Below are 15351 nucleotides of genomic sequence, written 5' to 3' on the forward strand. Positions count from 1 at the left end.
TGTCACTGTCCATCTCCTCCCACCAGGAAGGACTCTGGGCCATTTACAACAAAATAATCAAACAATAGATATATAATTACAATATATAAAATATACTATATAAAATACAGTTACAAGTAACTAATAAATATAGATAAAATGAAGTCCAAATGGCAATGATCTAATTCAGTCCTTGCCTGGGATGAGCACTAGCAATCCCTAGGCATGACCATTTCCCTCCCCGCCCCAAGCCAGGTGGCAGAACTGGGTCTTCAGATTCCTCCAGAAGGCCAGGAGCAAAGGTGCCTGCTTCACCTCCGAGGGCAGGATGTTCCAGAGGGCAGGAGCTACTGCAGAGAAGGCCTGCCTCCTGGACCCCACCAAGCGAAATTCTCTTACCGACGGGGTCTGCAGCATGCCCTCTCTGCATGATCGGGTGGGACAGGTTGATGTTATAGGGATGAGATGGTCCCTCAGGTAGCCTGGCCCCATGCCATGTAGGGCTTTAAAGGTGATAACCAACACCTTGAATTGGACCTGGAAGCAAATTGGATTTGCTTTGTTGATTTCTCAGAAGCTTTCCACAATTGCTTTCTATACAAAATATTGTCTGTCACATTTTGACATTGCTTTGAATCTAGAACACTAAGGTTTGGTTGTCATTTCAATAAGTTTATAACTTGCAACCATAATCTCCTTTTTTTCTTTCTCAGGATGCACTTCCCTTTTTTTCCATCAACTGATAAAGCATTTCATGAAAGACCTAGCATGCCTCTATCCTCCAGCATCCATTCCACTTCCAGGCTGGAGTATCTCCCTTGTTCTCTCTATATTAATGTTGAAAACACTGTCCACTGTTCACTTTTGTGAATTTTGTGTCAGGTTGTCAAGCTGGAGAACTGTGTGCCTTACAACGATATCCCCTGCCATTTTTCATAGGGACTAAATATTCTTTCTCCAGACATTTCTTTCTTTCCAAAGTTGGTCTCAACCTTCTACTTGAATCAAGAGATTATTATCACCTACATTTCCCCCGCCCCCTCCACACCATTGGAGATACTGTAAACGCTCTTGCTGTACTCAGACGGTGCAATATCATTTAACTGCGGCCAATATTTATTTCTGGCCTGCCAGGGCCCGTCTAAACAGTGGGGTCTTTCCCCAAAATGTTTAGCCACATGGATACTGACAAGCTTTGCTATGAGCAGCCAAATAGCTGTGCCTCTTCTGATCCTCATCCGTTCCGCAAAAGCGTTGGCAATGCTAGTAGTTGTTTTTTTAAGGTATTCCTTGCTGGAACTATGCTGATTGGCTACAAGGATGTAGCTCTCCGTTTTTATCTAGCACTATAGACTGGACCTATGTTCCCAGAGAAATGGAGCCTTTGGAAGAAAGGGCAGCTCTTTTGCTCACCTTATGAAGCTTGCAGTCCAGTCATGTGTGTGAATCTTATGGGTCACAATAAAGAAGAGCTGGGTACTTTTCTATAGCTGCAGTTCTTTGAGTTGTCATCTCTAAATTCATAAAGCCCACCCTCACTGTGCCTTCAGATCTGGTTTATCAGTGCAGAACTGAAGGGGTTTGACGGAAGCTGGGCCTATTTGTGTAGTATATATGGAGAACACAGTTCATATAGAGAGTAAAGAGGATGGCCTTGATGGAGAAAGGGAAGATCCATTACCAAAGCAACCAAAAGGGAAACATTGCTTAAGTCCAATTGATGGGGAGAGGATTACTAAAATGTCTCAGATTTGAATATAAAAGAGGGAGGAGGGGAAGCACAGTCAGAGTTATAAGATTATGTCATTATAGCCAATCTAAATAAAGGTAGTTTTTAGTTTTCCATGAAGTCTGTTTCTTGGTCTGGTCTGCTTCGTAAGGTTGACTGCTATCATCAAACAATTTTGATGATATTTTTGAATGTGATTTTTGAATGTGAATTCATGTGTGTGAATTTACAGGTTACTACTTGGAAGAACTGCAGTGACCGGTCTGCAGCCAGTCTCTGCATTAAAAACACATAGAGTACCATGTTTTTTTGGTGGGCAGCTGATCTGTAGAATATTGGACAGAAATCTTTAAGGTCCCACTGAACGTTCTTAATTAAAGAAATAATAAAACTAGGCCCTTCACTGTACAATGTATGTGCTATACTTTCAACACATGTGCTTTACCTTGGACTCTCATACACTGTAGCTATAACATATATTTGTGCCCCCAAATCTATCTTGCTGTTCTATGTTGCTCAGTTTCCCATAATTACAGGGTGATGCACATTCCTTAAAATAGGTGCTACTAATGCACTTTGTGCAATTTCTGTGCTGTAATTACTACAATAAGTTTAAGGAGCTGGCTGTAGGGTAAACAATCAATTTATGGACAACGCATATAGATCTATGCATAAAAAATGTATTGACTAGGTTTTCCACAGGAATTATGGTTATATTTTACTCCTGGCACAATAAATTGAAATTAATTTGTAAACATTTTTATCTACTGAAGGTGATACATATGGGGTGGGTGAATGAGAGGCTCCAGGGAGAAGACTCCCCACAGTTGTATACATTCAAGTTCCTGGCACTGAAGGGTTCATCGTTCTATATTTTCAGCACACCACCGGTAAGCAGCTATTTTTTAAATGTGACTATTATTGATATTGTTTTTGTCAGCTAGAAGGTGCCCCTTCACTTTCCACTGGATAATGAAGCAAACTGGAATTTACAAAAGAAAGTTCACAATAACTCTTTCAGACACCTTTAATCTTTCCCTCTCATGCATAAAACATGGAGATCTATGAGGACTGGATGATTGCATAGGACATTTCTTTATTTTGCAGCTCAGTTTGAAGCTCTGGTAGCTAGATCCTCAGACTAAAATGTCACCAACTAATTCCATAATACTGGAATTTGAGGCAGATATGCCAGCTTCAAATTCAGAAGACTTTTGAATGAGCAGTAGGTTTTGTTGCCTTTTCCCCATCAACGGCATTGCATCTTGAGGAACCTTCAAAAGTACTATTAGAAATAGTGCTGCATGTAAATCTTAGATTTAAGGATCACAACTCAAGTATCTGCAATGAGATCATTTGAAGTACAAGATTCATGAAAACTATGGTATAAGGCTGAAAAAAAGGCTTAACTCAATTTCCCCAAGAAAAACATACTCATGACTCTCACTGGAAAACCCCCCCCCCAAATCACCCACCCATCCACATATTAACCCACTTTGTATCATTGCCCTGCCCACTGTCCCAAAAATATCAAACACAAATGACAATGTACTGCTGTCAACCCTGGTTTAAAGAAAGGAAAGACAAGCTAAAATGGTGAGGAAGAATACGGTGAGCTAGAATAGCTCTAGCTCATGATATTTATTATTTTACCTAATAAATGTGTAGGTAAATATTAGAAGAGTTCATTAATATGAACGTTAGGCAAACCTGTATTTTATAAATCCATTTGTCTCCCTTTCACCATCATTTAGAGAGCAAAATTGTTACATAGACGTTATCAAAAGAAGTCTAACTCCCATGCTTTAAGAAATCAACATTCTGTTTTGGTAAGATAAATAAGCAAATCATGAAAACCACTAGATGATAAAAATAAGCTTATTCTGTTATTTTACATAAATGTATATAGTTTATTATTAACTAAATAGTTGATGCTTTGAATCTCTGAGATGAAAAGTAGAGTGTGCTGTAATGGCAGTATATTTGTGGAAGAGTTACAGACACTATGGTTGAAAACATGATGAAAACCTAAGGAGAAGCTATTGAGAAGTAGGTGGGTATTTAGTAAGCTGTCACTGCATTCTAGGGCTGGACTCTAAAAGAACCTCACAGGGTAAAATGCGAAGCTGCTTTAACAATTCAAAGAGGTTGCTTTGCGTGTCCACCCACCCACATGTTACAGAGCTTAACTTTGTACAGAGCTACAAAACACACAATCCCTATAATATCTTTCTGACAATTTCCAAAAGTATATTGAAAATTATGAGAGCTAGAACCTTATCAATCTGTGCCTAGAAAAAAATAAGGAAAGCAAATAATATGAGGATAGGATCATGGAAATATTATTACTGCTGGCCAAATGTGACAATTTTTTTTCATTTGTTACATTGGTTTACATTATATACGAACAAAAGTAGAATTATATTTTGCACTTGTAATATATTTAAACATTTTCAAGGTGTAGGTGAGCAGGCAGAAAATCAACTTTCTGGAGGAAAAAACACATTTCAATTTACAAAGCAACACTTTTTTTTGTAAATAGCATGAGTTGTTGCTCTTAAATAAAAAGCATAAAATAAAGTAGAATGTTAAAGTGAGATGATAGATTATTTTCACAATTTAGAAAAGGATGTTCCCTATACAAAAGGTATTATTACCCATTAACCCTACAAGTGTGAAGAATGATCAGTAGGTGGCAGCACCCAGCTGCTGTTGTTTGATCTCTGAAGCTAAATAGGGTCAGTCCTATTTAATACTTAGAAGGGAGGCAGCGAGCCACATAGCTCAGCCTTTCTCAACTTTTTGACCCTGGAGGAACCTTTGAAATATTTTTCAGGCCTCCGGGAACCCCTGTACATTCAGGCTCAAATATAGGCCACAAGTTACAAAATTATTATATTGGTTTCATGGGTAGGCCTGTATATATGCATTAACAGTGCTCTTAAACTAAAAAAAAAAAAAAGAATGAAACTTACCTCTTTCATGTGAAGTTGCCCAAATTCGAAATAATTATTCTAAATTGTGATCTCCCAGGGAACCCCTAGTGACTTCTTGTGGAACCCTAGGGTTCCGCGGAACCCTGGTTGAGAAACCCTGACCTAGCTGCAGGGCCACAACTGGGGTGGGGGGGCAAGCGGGGCATGTGGCCCAGGCACCACGCTGGGGGGGTGCCAAAATGAGTGCTGGGAGGCAGAATCCGTGTTTGCCCTGGGTGACACAGACCCTAGTTGCGGGCCTGCCTAGCTGGAAGAAAGGAACTGCTAATCACCTTCATATGGTTGCAGGGAACATTGCACAATGTAATCACCAGGAGTTGAGCTCTATCGGAGACCATTTTTACTTTTACTGTAGGAACCGCAAGGGTATCTTAACCACATGATAAAGATAAATGCTCCATGTAGACCATAACTGGGTTAGAACTGCATTTGACTTACATCAGAATGCTATGTATGTCTAATAAGAAGCAAATTCCGTTGAAATTAATGGGACTTATCCCACAGAAAGAACACACAGGTTTGCAGGCGTCAACTTTGTTTATCCCCTTTGTGGGGGAGATGGGTGGTGATAAAAATATGATAAATAAATAATGTAGTGGTAAGGTACAAAATATATTTCTAAAATACTTCATTAATGCACAAGTTTGTGTAAATAATTTTTAACCAACTAAATGTTATAATCAGGTCATTCAAAATTCACATGTAACAAAACCATTTAAAGGATTAGATAAGCAACAGTTGTAAGAAAAGCAACAAGTAAAGCAACGCAACATCCAGAATTTTAAAAAGACATTTCCTTCTGGTGCCTATAATTCATGTAGCTGTTAAGCAGAGGCACTAAGAATGTAAACAATTTTTGCTGCTAATCTTGCTGGGGATGGATTTGAGCTTTTCCATCCTGTCCTACGGCAGAATGAACATTAACAGGAACAGTCACCTAGCATATATCTTTTCCCAGAAAAACAAACAAAAACCTAAATTCGCTTTTGAAAATATATGAGGTTACTAAAATTCTTAACCACTATTACCACTGCTGCGTATTATTATTTCACAAAACTTGTTGTTCAGAATGTACTCTAGTATTTCAGGCAACAAACGAAGAAGCCCATATTTAAATGCCCACGTCCCCCAAATAAAATACCTACAAGGAGAAAACTCAGATTCAGAGAGTACAGTGTCCTAGATAATATTTTTACTCAAGTGCTAGGAACTGAAAGGAGTGTAGGGGTAGCTAGGTGTTCTTTTTTAATATTTAAAAATGAAATTTCCTATTTGCACATTGCAATTATGGGGTCCATTCCAGGAGTATGTTTCTATAGCCTCATTAGGAAGATTTAGCCAGTGGACTTTTTATACATACATTTTCAAATAAATTTCACAATTTGTCTTCACCAAACACTTGCTATGTTTTGCAGACATCAGACAAGATCCTCTGATATATTGATAAATAATTAAAAGGTAGGAGAAAAAAATGTGCTATTCGAGGCATTATAATTCCAGTTACCCTGCAAACGGAGTCTTCCAATCTATAAACAGGGATGGGGTGGGGTTTTCTATGAAGCTTAAGAAGAGACCTAAATTACGAGCTTTGATAATCTTTTTGACAGGATGAAAGCATGAAGAGAAAACCTAGATGCTCTTACTGTATGGATTTTAGTCTAAGGCACTGGCTTCAGCTCATTGAAGATAACAACTGTTTTTCTATATATTGATCATTTCTGCAGTCTTTATTTTAGGTACAACTTCGTATCAGAGCAGTCAAACATATGAATCAGCATTTTAGGCTGCTAAGTTCTTGTCCTTTTCTGCTATATGCCTGTGACTGAAGAAGCTTTTCTTGTGTAGTGGCTGAAGCTTTTACATGCTTCCCATTGGATCCTAGTAAGAATCCCAGGGCAACATTCAGTAAAGGAGAAATGAGATGAGAAATTAAATATTGGAGTTTTCCCCAGAATTCTTCTACATCATCAGTGAATATAATGCTGGGTGGAAGGACTACATATAACTGTCTTTGTGGGAGTGCACTTATAAATAAGTTCACTTTGCAGAATGTATGTCATAGGGCAAATAGGACAACTAGTAAGTCAACATTTTAAAGAGTAACCTAATAAGAGAAAATAGTCATAACCTTTAAATACCCAATATCTATTGATGCACTAAACAAGGGCAACCATTTATCAATAACTAGTATAGCCACTGAAAGAATAAATTCACCCTTGCATCTCACTCATAGTGTGCAGCCAGCGTAGCTACAGCAGCAATAGAAAGATTTCGACCTCTTGAGCACAATTACACATGCTATAGCTTTCTGAATTCATAGTTCTTTCCCTGTTGTTAGCAATCTGTACAGACACTGAAAATACGATAAAGGCCAAAACTTTGAGGCCAAGTCCTGAAAGCTGACGGAACAAGTGTTGAGTGGAATTTTTCAAATGCTTTAGAAATATATCATCATTTTGCAAGCGCTGCAGTGATCTCTTCCTGGTAATGCAGTTATAATAGATTCTATCAGAATATCTTGACCTACTAGTGAATTGTAATCACTGTATTAAACCAAGAAAAGAAAAATGATTAAAATATGCAGTTTACTCTATCAAGTCTTGAACATTTACTTTTTAGTGGATATAAAATATTGTACTGTTCAAATTTCTATTATATGTTTCTTCTATTTCCCAAGCAAGCATTAACATGAATTGGTAATAGAATTCCTAACGCAGTTTTGTTTTATGATCAGAAATACATAGCCTGCTACTAACTAAAAAGGCTGTTGGACTACAATAACTTAAAACATACTGTATAACAAAATATACCTAGGCAGACATCTGCAACTGTCAAGCAAAAAGAAGCAAAAGCAGCAACAGGCAAATCAAACATAGCTTCAATGACGCTGATGAATGCAGCATATGCAGACAAGCTATCTCCCACCTAACATAATATTATGTAATATCAACTGAAACACAGTACTTTTCACTTTTAAAAATAATTTTATTAATGATTATATTGTATAGATAAAACTAATACAAACTACAAAAGAAAAAAATATAAAAAAGAAAAAATAAATAAGTGCAGAAAAGAAAAAGGAGGAAAAAGAAGAAGGTAACCTCCTCCTTCAACACAGCAAGTATAGATAACTTTAACAGCTTATCACCGTCTTATAAAATACAACAAACCACCTTTTCATCCCATATCCCACCCCATTCTCTACAAGCAAATTTAAAGTCTCATCACTCCATCCTAATCAGCAAAAGTCCATTAAGGGTTGTTGGAAAAAGCAACATATCAACAGACTTCCTGTGAGTGCCAGGGCGAGCTGGCATCCTGCTGGTAGCAGTACCACATTTACAAAGAGAATCACAGCTGGATACTGGATCCAAGCTGCTGAAATCTCTCCAGAGGAAGGAGAGATTGTTGAGATTATCCATGTGACACCATACAGCCACTCCTCGTGAGTAGACCGCATGAACTGCTGTTTTGCAGTCAGCTTATGATTTGAGTGGATGGGAATCTGGATTTCATCAAACTCACACTCATAAAGAAGCCTTTTATGGGTATGAAGCTCAACCTAGCCTCATTTCTTAATCACTTTTTGGATATATATATATTTTTTAATTGTACTGGACAGATTAAGACTCTTTAGATCGGCAAGGTTTTTCTGTCTTCATCAGGTGAGTCCCTTTCTCCTTAGAAGAAGGGTAAGGGACTGCCTCCAACTCCCCTCACCCACCAATCTCTCCCACCATCTCTGCCCTTTTGGCTGCCCTGCACCCTGCCTTTTCACATGAACAGCTCTCCAGGGGTGCTTCTGGAACATGCTTTACAGCTCACGTTGGAAGTTGCTGGCCGTTCATGAGGCTTTCTCCTTCCTCCTGCAAAGCCCCAGAGCCGCAGCACAGCACAAAGCCCAGCCCCAGTCTGCCCAGCAGCACAGCACAAAGGGACTTCTCTGGGGCTGCAAGAAGCATCCTGTGAGCTGTAGCATGAAGCCCAGCCCAGCGCTCCCCTTTTTCCTGTACTTCCTACTGACCAACTACATACACTGTCAGTTAGAAAATAAATATGTTTAAGAAATACAATATAATGCATTTTTTCAAATCCAGTGTTTAAATTCATTTCTTGAATATTTGCCTTCTTAAATTAATATGTTATTACTGCTACTTAGAATATTTTGGGATTTGTTTTCCTATCAAGTAAGTTTAAATCATTTATACTGTGGTCTTCAGAATGAATTTTTGGCCCATAAACAACTGTGACATTTAGTTCAGTATACTTAGATTTTAAAGGTTTTATTTTTCTCATAGCACAAAAATACGGCTTGAATAGCACATCCACAGGAGAAAAATTTATAAAGAAGGTTTTTTTGCAGTGTTTATTTTGATTAAAAGCATAGCTACTTGTGACTTTAAAAAGATAATAGGATTATCGCCAGTTATGCAGAGACATATCCAGTGCAGAGTTTCACATAATATTCTGTATTTCCACTGACGTCAATGTCCCTATTATATATGTATTTCCTGCTACGTTATACTTGGTAGAAAAAATGAGAAAATGTGTCACTGTACAAGCTCCAAACAGCACTAGACCATGATTAAGAATCTCTCAGGTCCAAAAAGAAGTCCATATTTTCATTGGGCCCATAGGTTTTATAGCATAGACAAACAGAAGACACCACTGTGAAATTCTTTCGATGTTAGGTGCTTGAAGATGGTAAATAATAAAAAAAAATTAAAAAGAATTGGAATAGCAGCCGGCTCCTCTTTTCTTCTCTCCACCTGAAGGTTTATGGGATTCGGAATTGTAATCCCCAAGTGGTGAGAGCATCTGGTTAAAGTCTTTGCCTGTGTTTATGCAATACACTTTATCTGATTACTGAATTAACTGGTTTCCTGGGTTCAGGCAATATATTGAGCCATAAATATTGATAAATATTCACCAAACCTGCAGGTTTTGCACAAAATGCCAAGCCAGAAATAGATGTAATACTAATCAAGCATAGTCAGTATGCAAATGCAGTTGCTAGTTGTTTACATGACCTTATCTGGTGGTCTTGTGAACACATGCTGTAAGTGTATAGATGGACAATAAGGAATGTCTCCTATCCAAAGGACTATCAATACTACTTTCTAGGAAGATCCAAACAGCATCTAAGAACATTCTACAGGCTGAATGTTAAGTCAAAAAGCCAACATAAATATGCAGACAGGCAGACTCTTACAGAACATGTCTAGAAAAAGTGGCTGTATGATTCTGCACCTGCCTGCCTTCTGCATTTTATCTTCTGTTTTTTAGTTCACATTGGGATGGGGAGATAGTTTAAAGACAAGCAAGGCCCTACATTTGGTTCCTGAAGCTTGGCTAAACCCAGGCATTTCTACTGAACTGGTTTCTTCTGGTGATTTAGTCAGGACAATGACCCAGTTAGAAGTATTATTATTATTATTATTGTTATTCAGAGAAATAGCTAATAGGCCTCCTTAGGGTTCATATCTGCTAAAGCAGGAGTTTAAGAAATGTCAAAGAAAAAGATTCCTAGACAGGCATCTATTAATGCTGGGTTGTGAAATCTTCTCTCTTGGACGTAGTCCCCAGTCTTACCTTGAGCATAGTACAATTGTTCTAATTTAGGCATCTAAATCTGATTTATTGCTCTCTCTTTTGATCTTGCATTCTGCTGCAGCTCTTTCAGGCTCCTTCCTTTTCTGGGGTTGTTACCCTTTTGGTCCTGATCACCTAGCCATTTCACTGAGGAATATATCTGAATATTTTGTCCCTCAGGGAGGAGGAAACAATGGTTTCTGCCATTCCCTTCTGCAAAGGGAAAGATAATCTTTTCATTCTGCAGAAAAAACAGAAAAGAATCTTTGGCAGACACAAAGATACTCCCCTGGTGTTCAGAAATGGTGGTAAGAATTCACAGGCATAAAGTTCTCCATGTTGCATTAGGGTTCACTTGTCCAAGAGTTTTAAACATTTAGACATAAACTTTACCAGCACACAAGGATTTTTACTGCAAGAACACCATTATTAAACTTCTGTAGGTTTGCCAAAAATAAAAATGGAACACATTATCCTCCAAATAATTTTTGTGCTCCCAAATATCAGTGGAGGGAAAATTCTTCTCATACATAGGTCTTTTTAGGAGAGAGTTATGTCTTTTAAAAAGTTGATTATTGTGGAATGGTCTGATACCTCTAGTAAATATCAAAGGGGCTCTTCTTGCCAAGATCAGCATGTTCAAGAATTCAGAATGATCGGGACAAAGCAGAATCTCAGCACTGGCAGTCTTGATGAGCTAAACCAGTTAGTCTATTATTCAAGAACTGTATAAAGATTTCACTAAAAACATTCAATCTAAAGGAAAGACTTTGATCATAATGGTACCTTTGTAACAAAACTGACGTATCAGAAAGCTTTAATGTATTTTCTTGGGTTATAGTCTCGGTTAGATGGTTTGGTCCCTTATCCAAAAAAATCTGTTCTTTTAAGAGTGAGCTTGCAGAAGCTGCCATAACATTGATAGAAATTACTTTTGTAGAGTATGATCAAAAGGTTATGATGGTTTTGCTTTTCTAATGGGAAAAGTGCTTGTTCTAACTTGTATAAACCAAGTCAGTAATGGTGCAGTGTTCTTAAACTTTTCAAGACCATTGAAACCAAACAATATCTTTCTAATTAGGAACACTTCTGACTGTTTCTGCAAATAAATATGTGCATACATATTTATGCATGCTTCTGCATTATGCATTCATGCATTTATACATACATGCTTTCAACTGTTAAAATAGACCTAGCAGTGTCTGAACTCGGCTTCAGGCCACAGCATAAAGATACTAGCTGCTAGAACAAGAGCCACGTTATTCTTCTCACTAACGTTGTGTTCTTGGGCCTGGCTCAAGCACAAGGTCTGAAGGAGCTCTCTTCAGACCCAGCCTGAGGAGCTAAGAAGTAGCACTGTGGGTAGCTGAGCCAAGTAAGGACAAGTGGGGTTCCATTTCAGAATGTGTGTTTAGAAATTGGGCATGCTGCAAGCTGTTTGTGGAGCACTGCTGTTCTACAAAACATAGTTTAAGAAATAATACAGCACAGCACTCTTGCAAACCTAAATACAGTATATCCTTCTATCAGATCTCAGTCAATATCTGCACTCTACAAAGTAGTTTCCAGCCTTCAGATCACTTTGTCTTAAACTCTGTTTCTCTTGCTCTTTTTACATACAGATCATCTTAGTAGGGAATCGGATGATGTGAAACAGAGTAAAACAAGGCTGGAAATAATAGAATTCAAAGGCCTTTTAAAACAAAAGTATGAGTGTAGAGGCAAAACGTGACTCTTTCTCGAAGATCTTCTGAAGCTTAGGTGCCACTAATTAGGCAGTGTTAAAGGAAACTCTGCATGAGATATATTGCTATGCTTTCAAAATTGCCTTCAGAATAAAAGGGAGAAATTTTGAAGGCCCTGGCTGGATTGGTATAGACACCTTGTATAGAATAGTGGGTGAATTTTAAATGCTTAGGTGAAAAGCACAAGCCCATGGCTTCAGGATGGAACTTCATTTTGGAAGCCAAAGTCTGGAACCTCTTCATTCACACACATATATAAGCTTATAAATGAATTTGTTTATAATAAGGCAGAGAAATTGTATTAAGAGTTTTTTTTTTTACTATTCAGTAATTCCCGTGTTTGCTTATTTACCTTTAGAGTATGAGGGCTATCCACAACTGGAAGTTATTTAAAAACCAGACCAAAAAGGCAGCAGATAATTGAGGACAAGTGGGAATCTACTCCCATGGCAGGGTGAAAAAGGGAATGTGGAATATGGCACTACACCAGTAAAACAATCATTTTTCACTTACGATAGTCTCATCTGCCAGGCTGAACGGCACTATTCTTGGGTTCTTGGTGTCCTCAGAGCTTGGCTGTTTTCCTGCATATATATGGCTTGCCTTGCCAGTCTCAGTTGGAGTGTGATTTGGTAGTTCCTTGGTTAGAGTATTGTTTCTTCCCTGATTGTTTATTTCATATTGTATCTTGCTTATTGAGTGTTAGCTGCTGGAGGGGATGTGTTCTAGGCTGGTTCCTTCTTTCCTAGGCTTTTGATTGTATCTTTCAAATAGTACTTGAATGAGGTTTATCTCTGTAGGTCTGTTGATGGCTGATTTGTCAGAATGCCTCCAGGAACTCCCCAGCATTTTTGGATTTGGTTTTATCTAAAATGTTGAAACTTTCCCAGTTGAAATCGTGTTGAATTTGTCAATGGGTTGAGAGATTAAGGAATTTTGACCATGTCTTCTAATGGCCAGTTGAAGTTCTGGGATGTGAAAATCTTCTAGTAATTAATGGTATGAAATCAAAAGTGATGGTTTTTGGCAGGAAAGGAAGCAGTATAATTTTTAAATTCCTATAAAATAAGAAAGGTTGGATATTTTCTTTATCTGGGTATTTCTCAGATAAAAAGGAACAAACTGAAGGCAAATGCATGTGTTCAAATTTTGAACAGGTTGTGGAATTACAGGTATCCAGGTTCACTTAAACTACTCATGAAGGTTTCTAAGGCAAAGATGCTGTCCTCACTGACCTTTAGAGTCAAAATACAGAGTTTTGCTATGATTAAGGGAATTGAAACTGTTCAAAATCATTTTCTTCATTTGATCTTAGGAACATCAAGAGGTTCCCCAGCACGTACCATCAGAGCTGAACCCAGATTGCTCACAGTAGTAGACGTAAACTCTTTTAGGCTATTAAATTACTGGGTCAAGTTAACCCATATAAATGAAGATATGCTTCCTAGGATTTGTTTAAATGAGCAGATGGTTAAAAACCCTTGACAAGGACTAGTTGTATGATTTTTCCAAACTGACACTACCTGATGGTTTAGTGTGGAGGGCTTTCACTGTACCTATCACTAATATAAGAAATGTTTTCAAACAAAGAATATTAGATGTTAGAGGACAGATGGACATAACAGTTATGTTGGTTATGAAATCATTGAAATGGCTAGCAAGAATTAAATCCCAATCTCAAGAAGAAAAGTGTCTTTCCAGTGAAAAGAGATGATCATACAGCCTTTACTCATCTTTGATTTGAACAAATGGATACAATGATGCAAAAAAGGCAGGTTCCAAGGCATCCCATTGCAGGTTGACTCTGTATTTGTGGAGCAGGTGAAATAGAAGATCTGGCACATTACACATTAGAATGCTGGTTGTATGCTAAATATAGGGATCATTAATTATTTTTGTTCCTTGTTGATATGAGGAATTGGAATGTTAAAAGTAAATTGAATTTCCTCTTACAAGGTACCAACTTGTTTGTGACATAACTTTCTTTGCAGTTAAGGCAGCCAGGTTAGAGGGAAAAGTGAATCTGACCAACATGACAAATTATGTAATGCCCATATGTTCTAAGAATTTGACTAGGAGCAAGATTTTGTTCTACTTTGTTAACCATTTTAAAGAATTAAGTCATATAGGTTAAAATATTTTAAATCTACCTTTTACTGTTTGTAATTTATTAGTTTTAGAACATTTAATAATGTTCTGTTTTAAGATGTACATGTGTATTGTTACCTATAGTACACTTGAAATGGTCTGGAGACTTACTCAATAGACCACTCAGAGTCACTTGCTGAGATGGGCAGCTACAGAAATCGAATGAATGAATGAATAAATAAATAAATAATTGCTGGCTTGCCAGTGTTCTGTCTGTCTGTTCTATGTAGTGGCTGTTACAGTCCTTATATTGTATGCTGTAGATGATTCCTTTGGGTTCTTCTTTGGTTTCTAGGTCTTTCAGTTTGTTTAAGTTGTTTTGGAGGGGTTTCAGTGGTTTGTCTGCTACCATGATGCAAAGAGGTTTTAATAGTCTATTGGTTGTCAGATGTTTTTGATGCATAGGAGAGTTATCCTTTTCATAGGTTGTGATTGCTGCGTTATGATAGGTTGTGTGCTAGGCACTTGTGAATGAAGTTGCATCAGTATCCATTTCATTGGAAGAAGGTGTATAAGTAGTCTGCTTCCTCTTTTTTAGGAGTTCTGGGATACTGCAGTGTGTTTTTGCTTGACTGAATAATGTTCTTATGTAGCACCTCTTGTGTTGTTTTGGTAGTGAAGGACTTGGTTAGCATAGATTATTTTTCAATATACTTGGATTTGTTGTCTGCCATCATTTCCTTGCTGATGAAAATATCCAGGAAGTGTAGGTTCCCATTGTCTTCTTCTCTTGTAAATTTTATTCCTGTAAAGGAAAAAGAACTCCAGAAAGAGGAAACTGGCTAGAAAGAAGGCACTGAAGAGTAGGTAACTGTTGGCAGAAACCCTGGGTACCGCAGACCCGAATTCAACCTGGGAACGAGGATCCAAGGGCAGAAATAGGAAGCAGGCTCCCCTCTCATCTGCACAGAGGTGACCATAAGCTTCAGCTATTGCTATAGCTGATGTTTCCACCTACTCTTCCTATTGTTGGTTTCTTTAATTATTCCAGTATATGAATTAGGAGATGAATCACCACAGGATGTTTGATAGTTAGACTGTTGCCCCAAGGCACATCAGATCACTCTGAACAAAAAACTAATGTAACAATCATTTACAACTAATTCAGGTTATGTGCAATTTCCCCTCTTTGTTCATTGCACTCTGCGAGGAACGTGGGGTC

At 37.8% G+C, this 15351-nt stretch overlaps 1 protein-coding gene across 1 annotated transcript in view; it reads left to right on the forward strand.

Moving 5' to 3' along the window:
- SNTG2 (syntrophin gamma 2) overlaps positions 1-15351 on the forward strand; it is a 196835-nt gene that overhangs the window by 149775 nt on the left and 31709 nt on the right. Inside the window, exon 12 of the mRNA XM_063298804.1 lies at positions 2482-2598. Coding sequence (XP_063154874.1) covers positions 2482-2598 — 117 coding nt within the window. The remainder of the gene's footprint in view (positions 1-2481; positions 2599-15351) is intronic.

Source organism: Candoia aspera, chromosome 1 (genome assembly GCF_035149785.1).
Source record: "Candoia aspera isolate rCanAsp1 chromosome 1, rCanAsp1.hap2, whole genome shotgun sequence".
In the NCBI taxonomy this organism is placed as follows: domain Eukaryota; kingdom Metazoa; phylum Chordata; class Lepidosauria; order Squamata; family Boidae; genus Candoia; species Candoia aspera.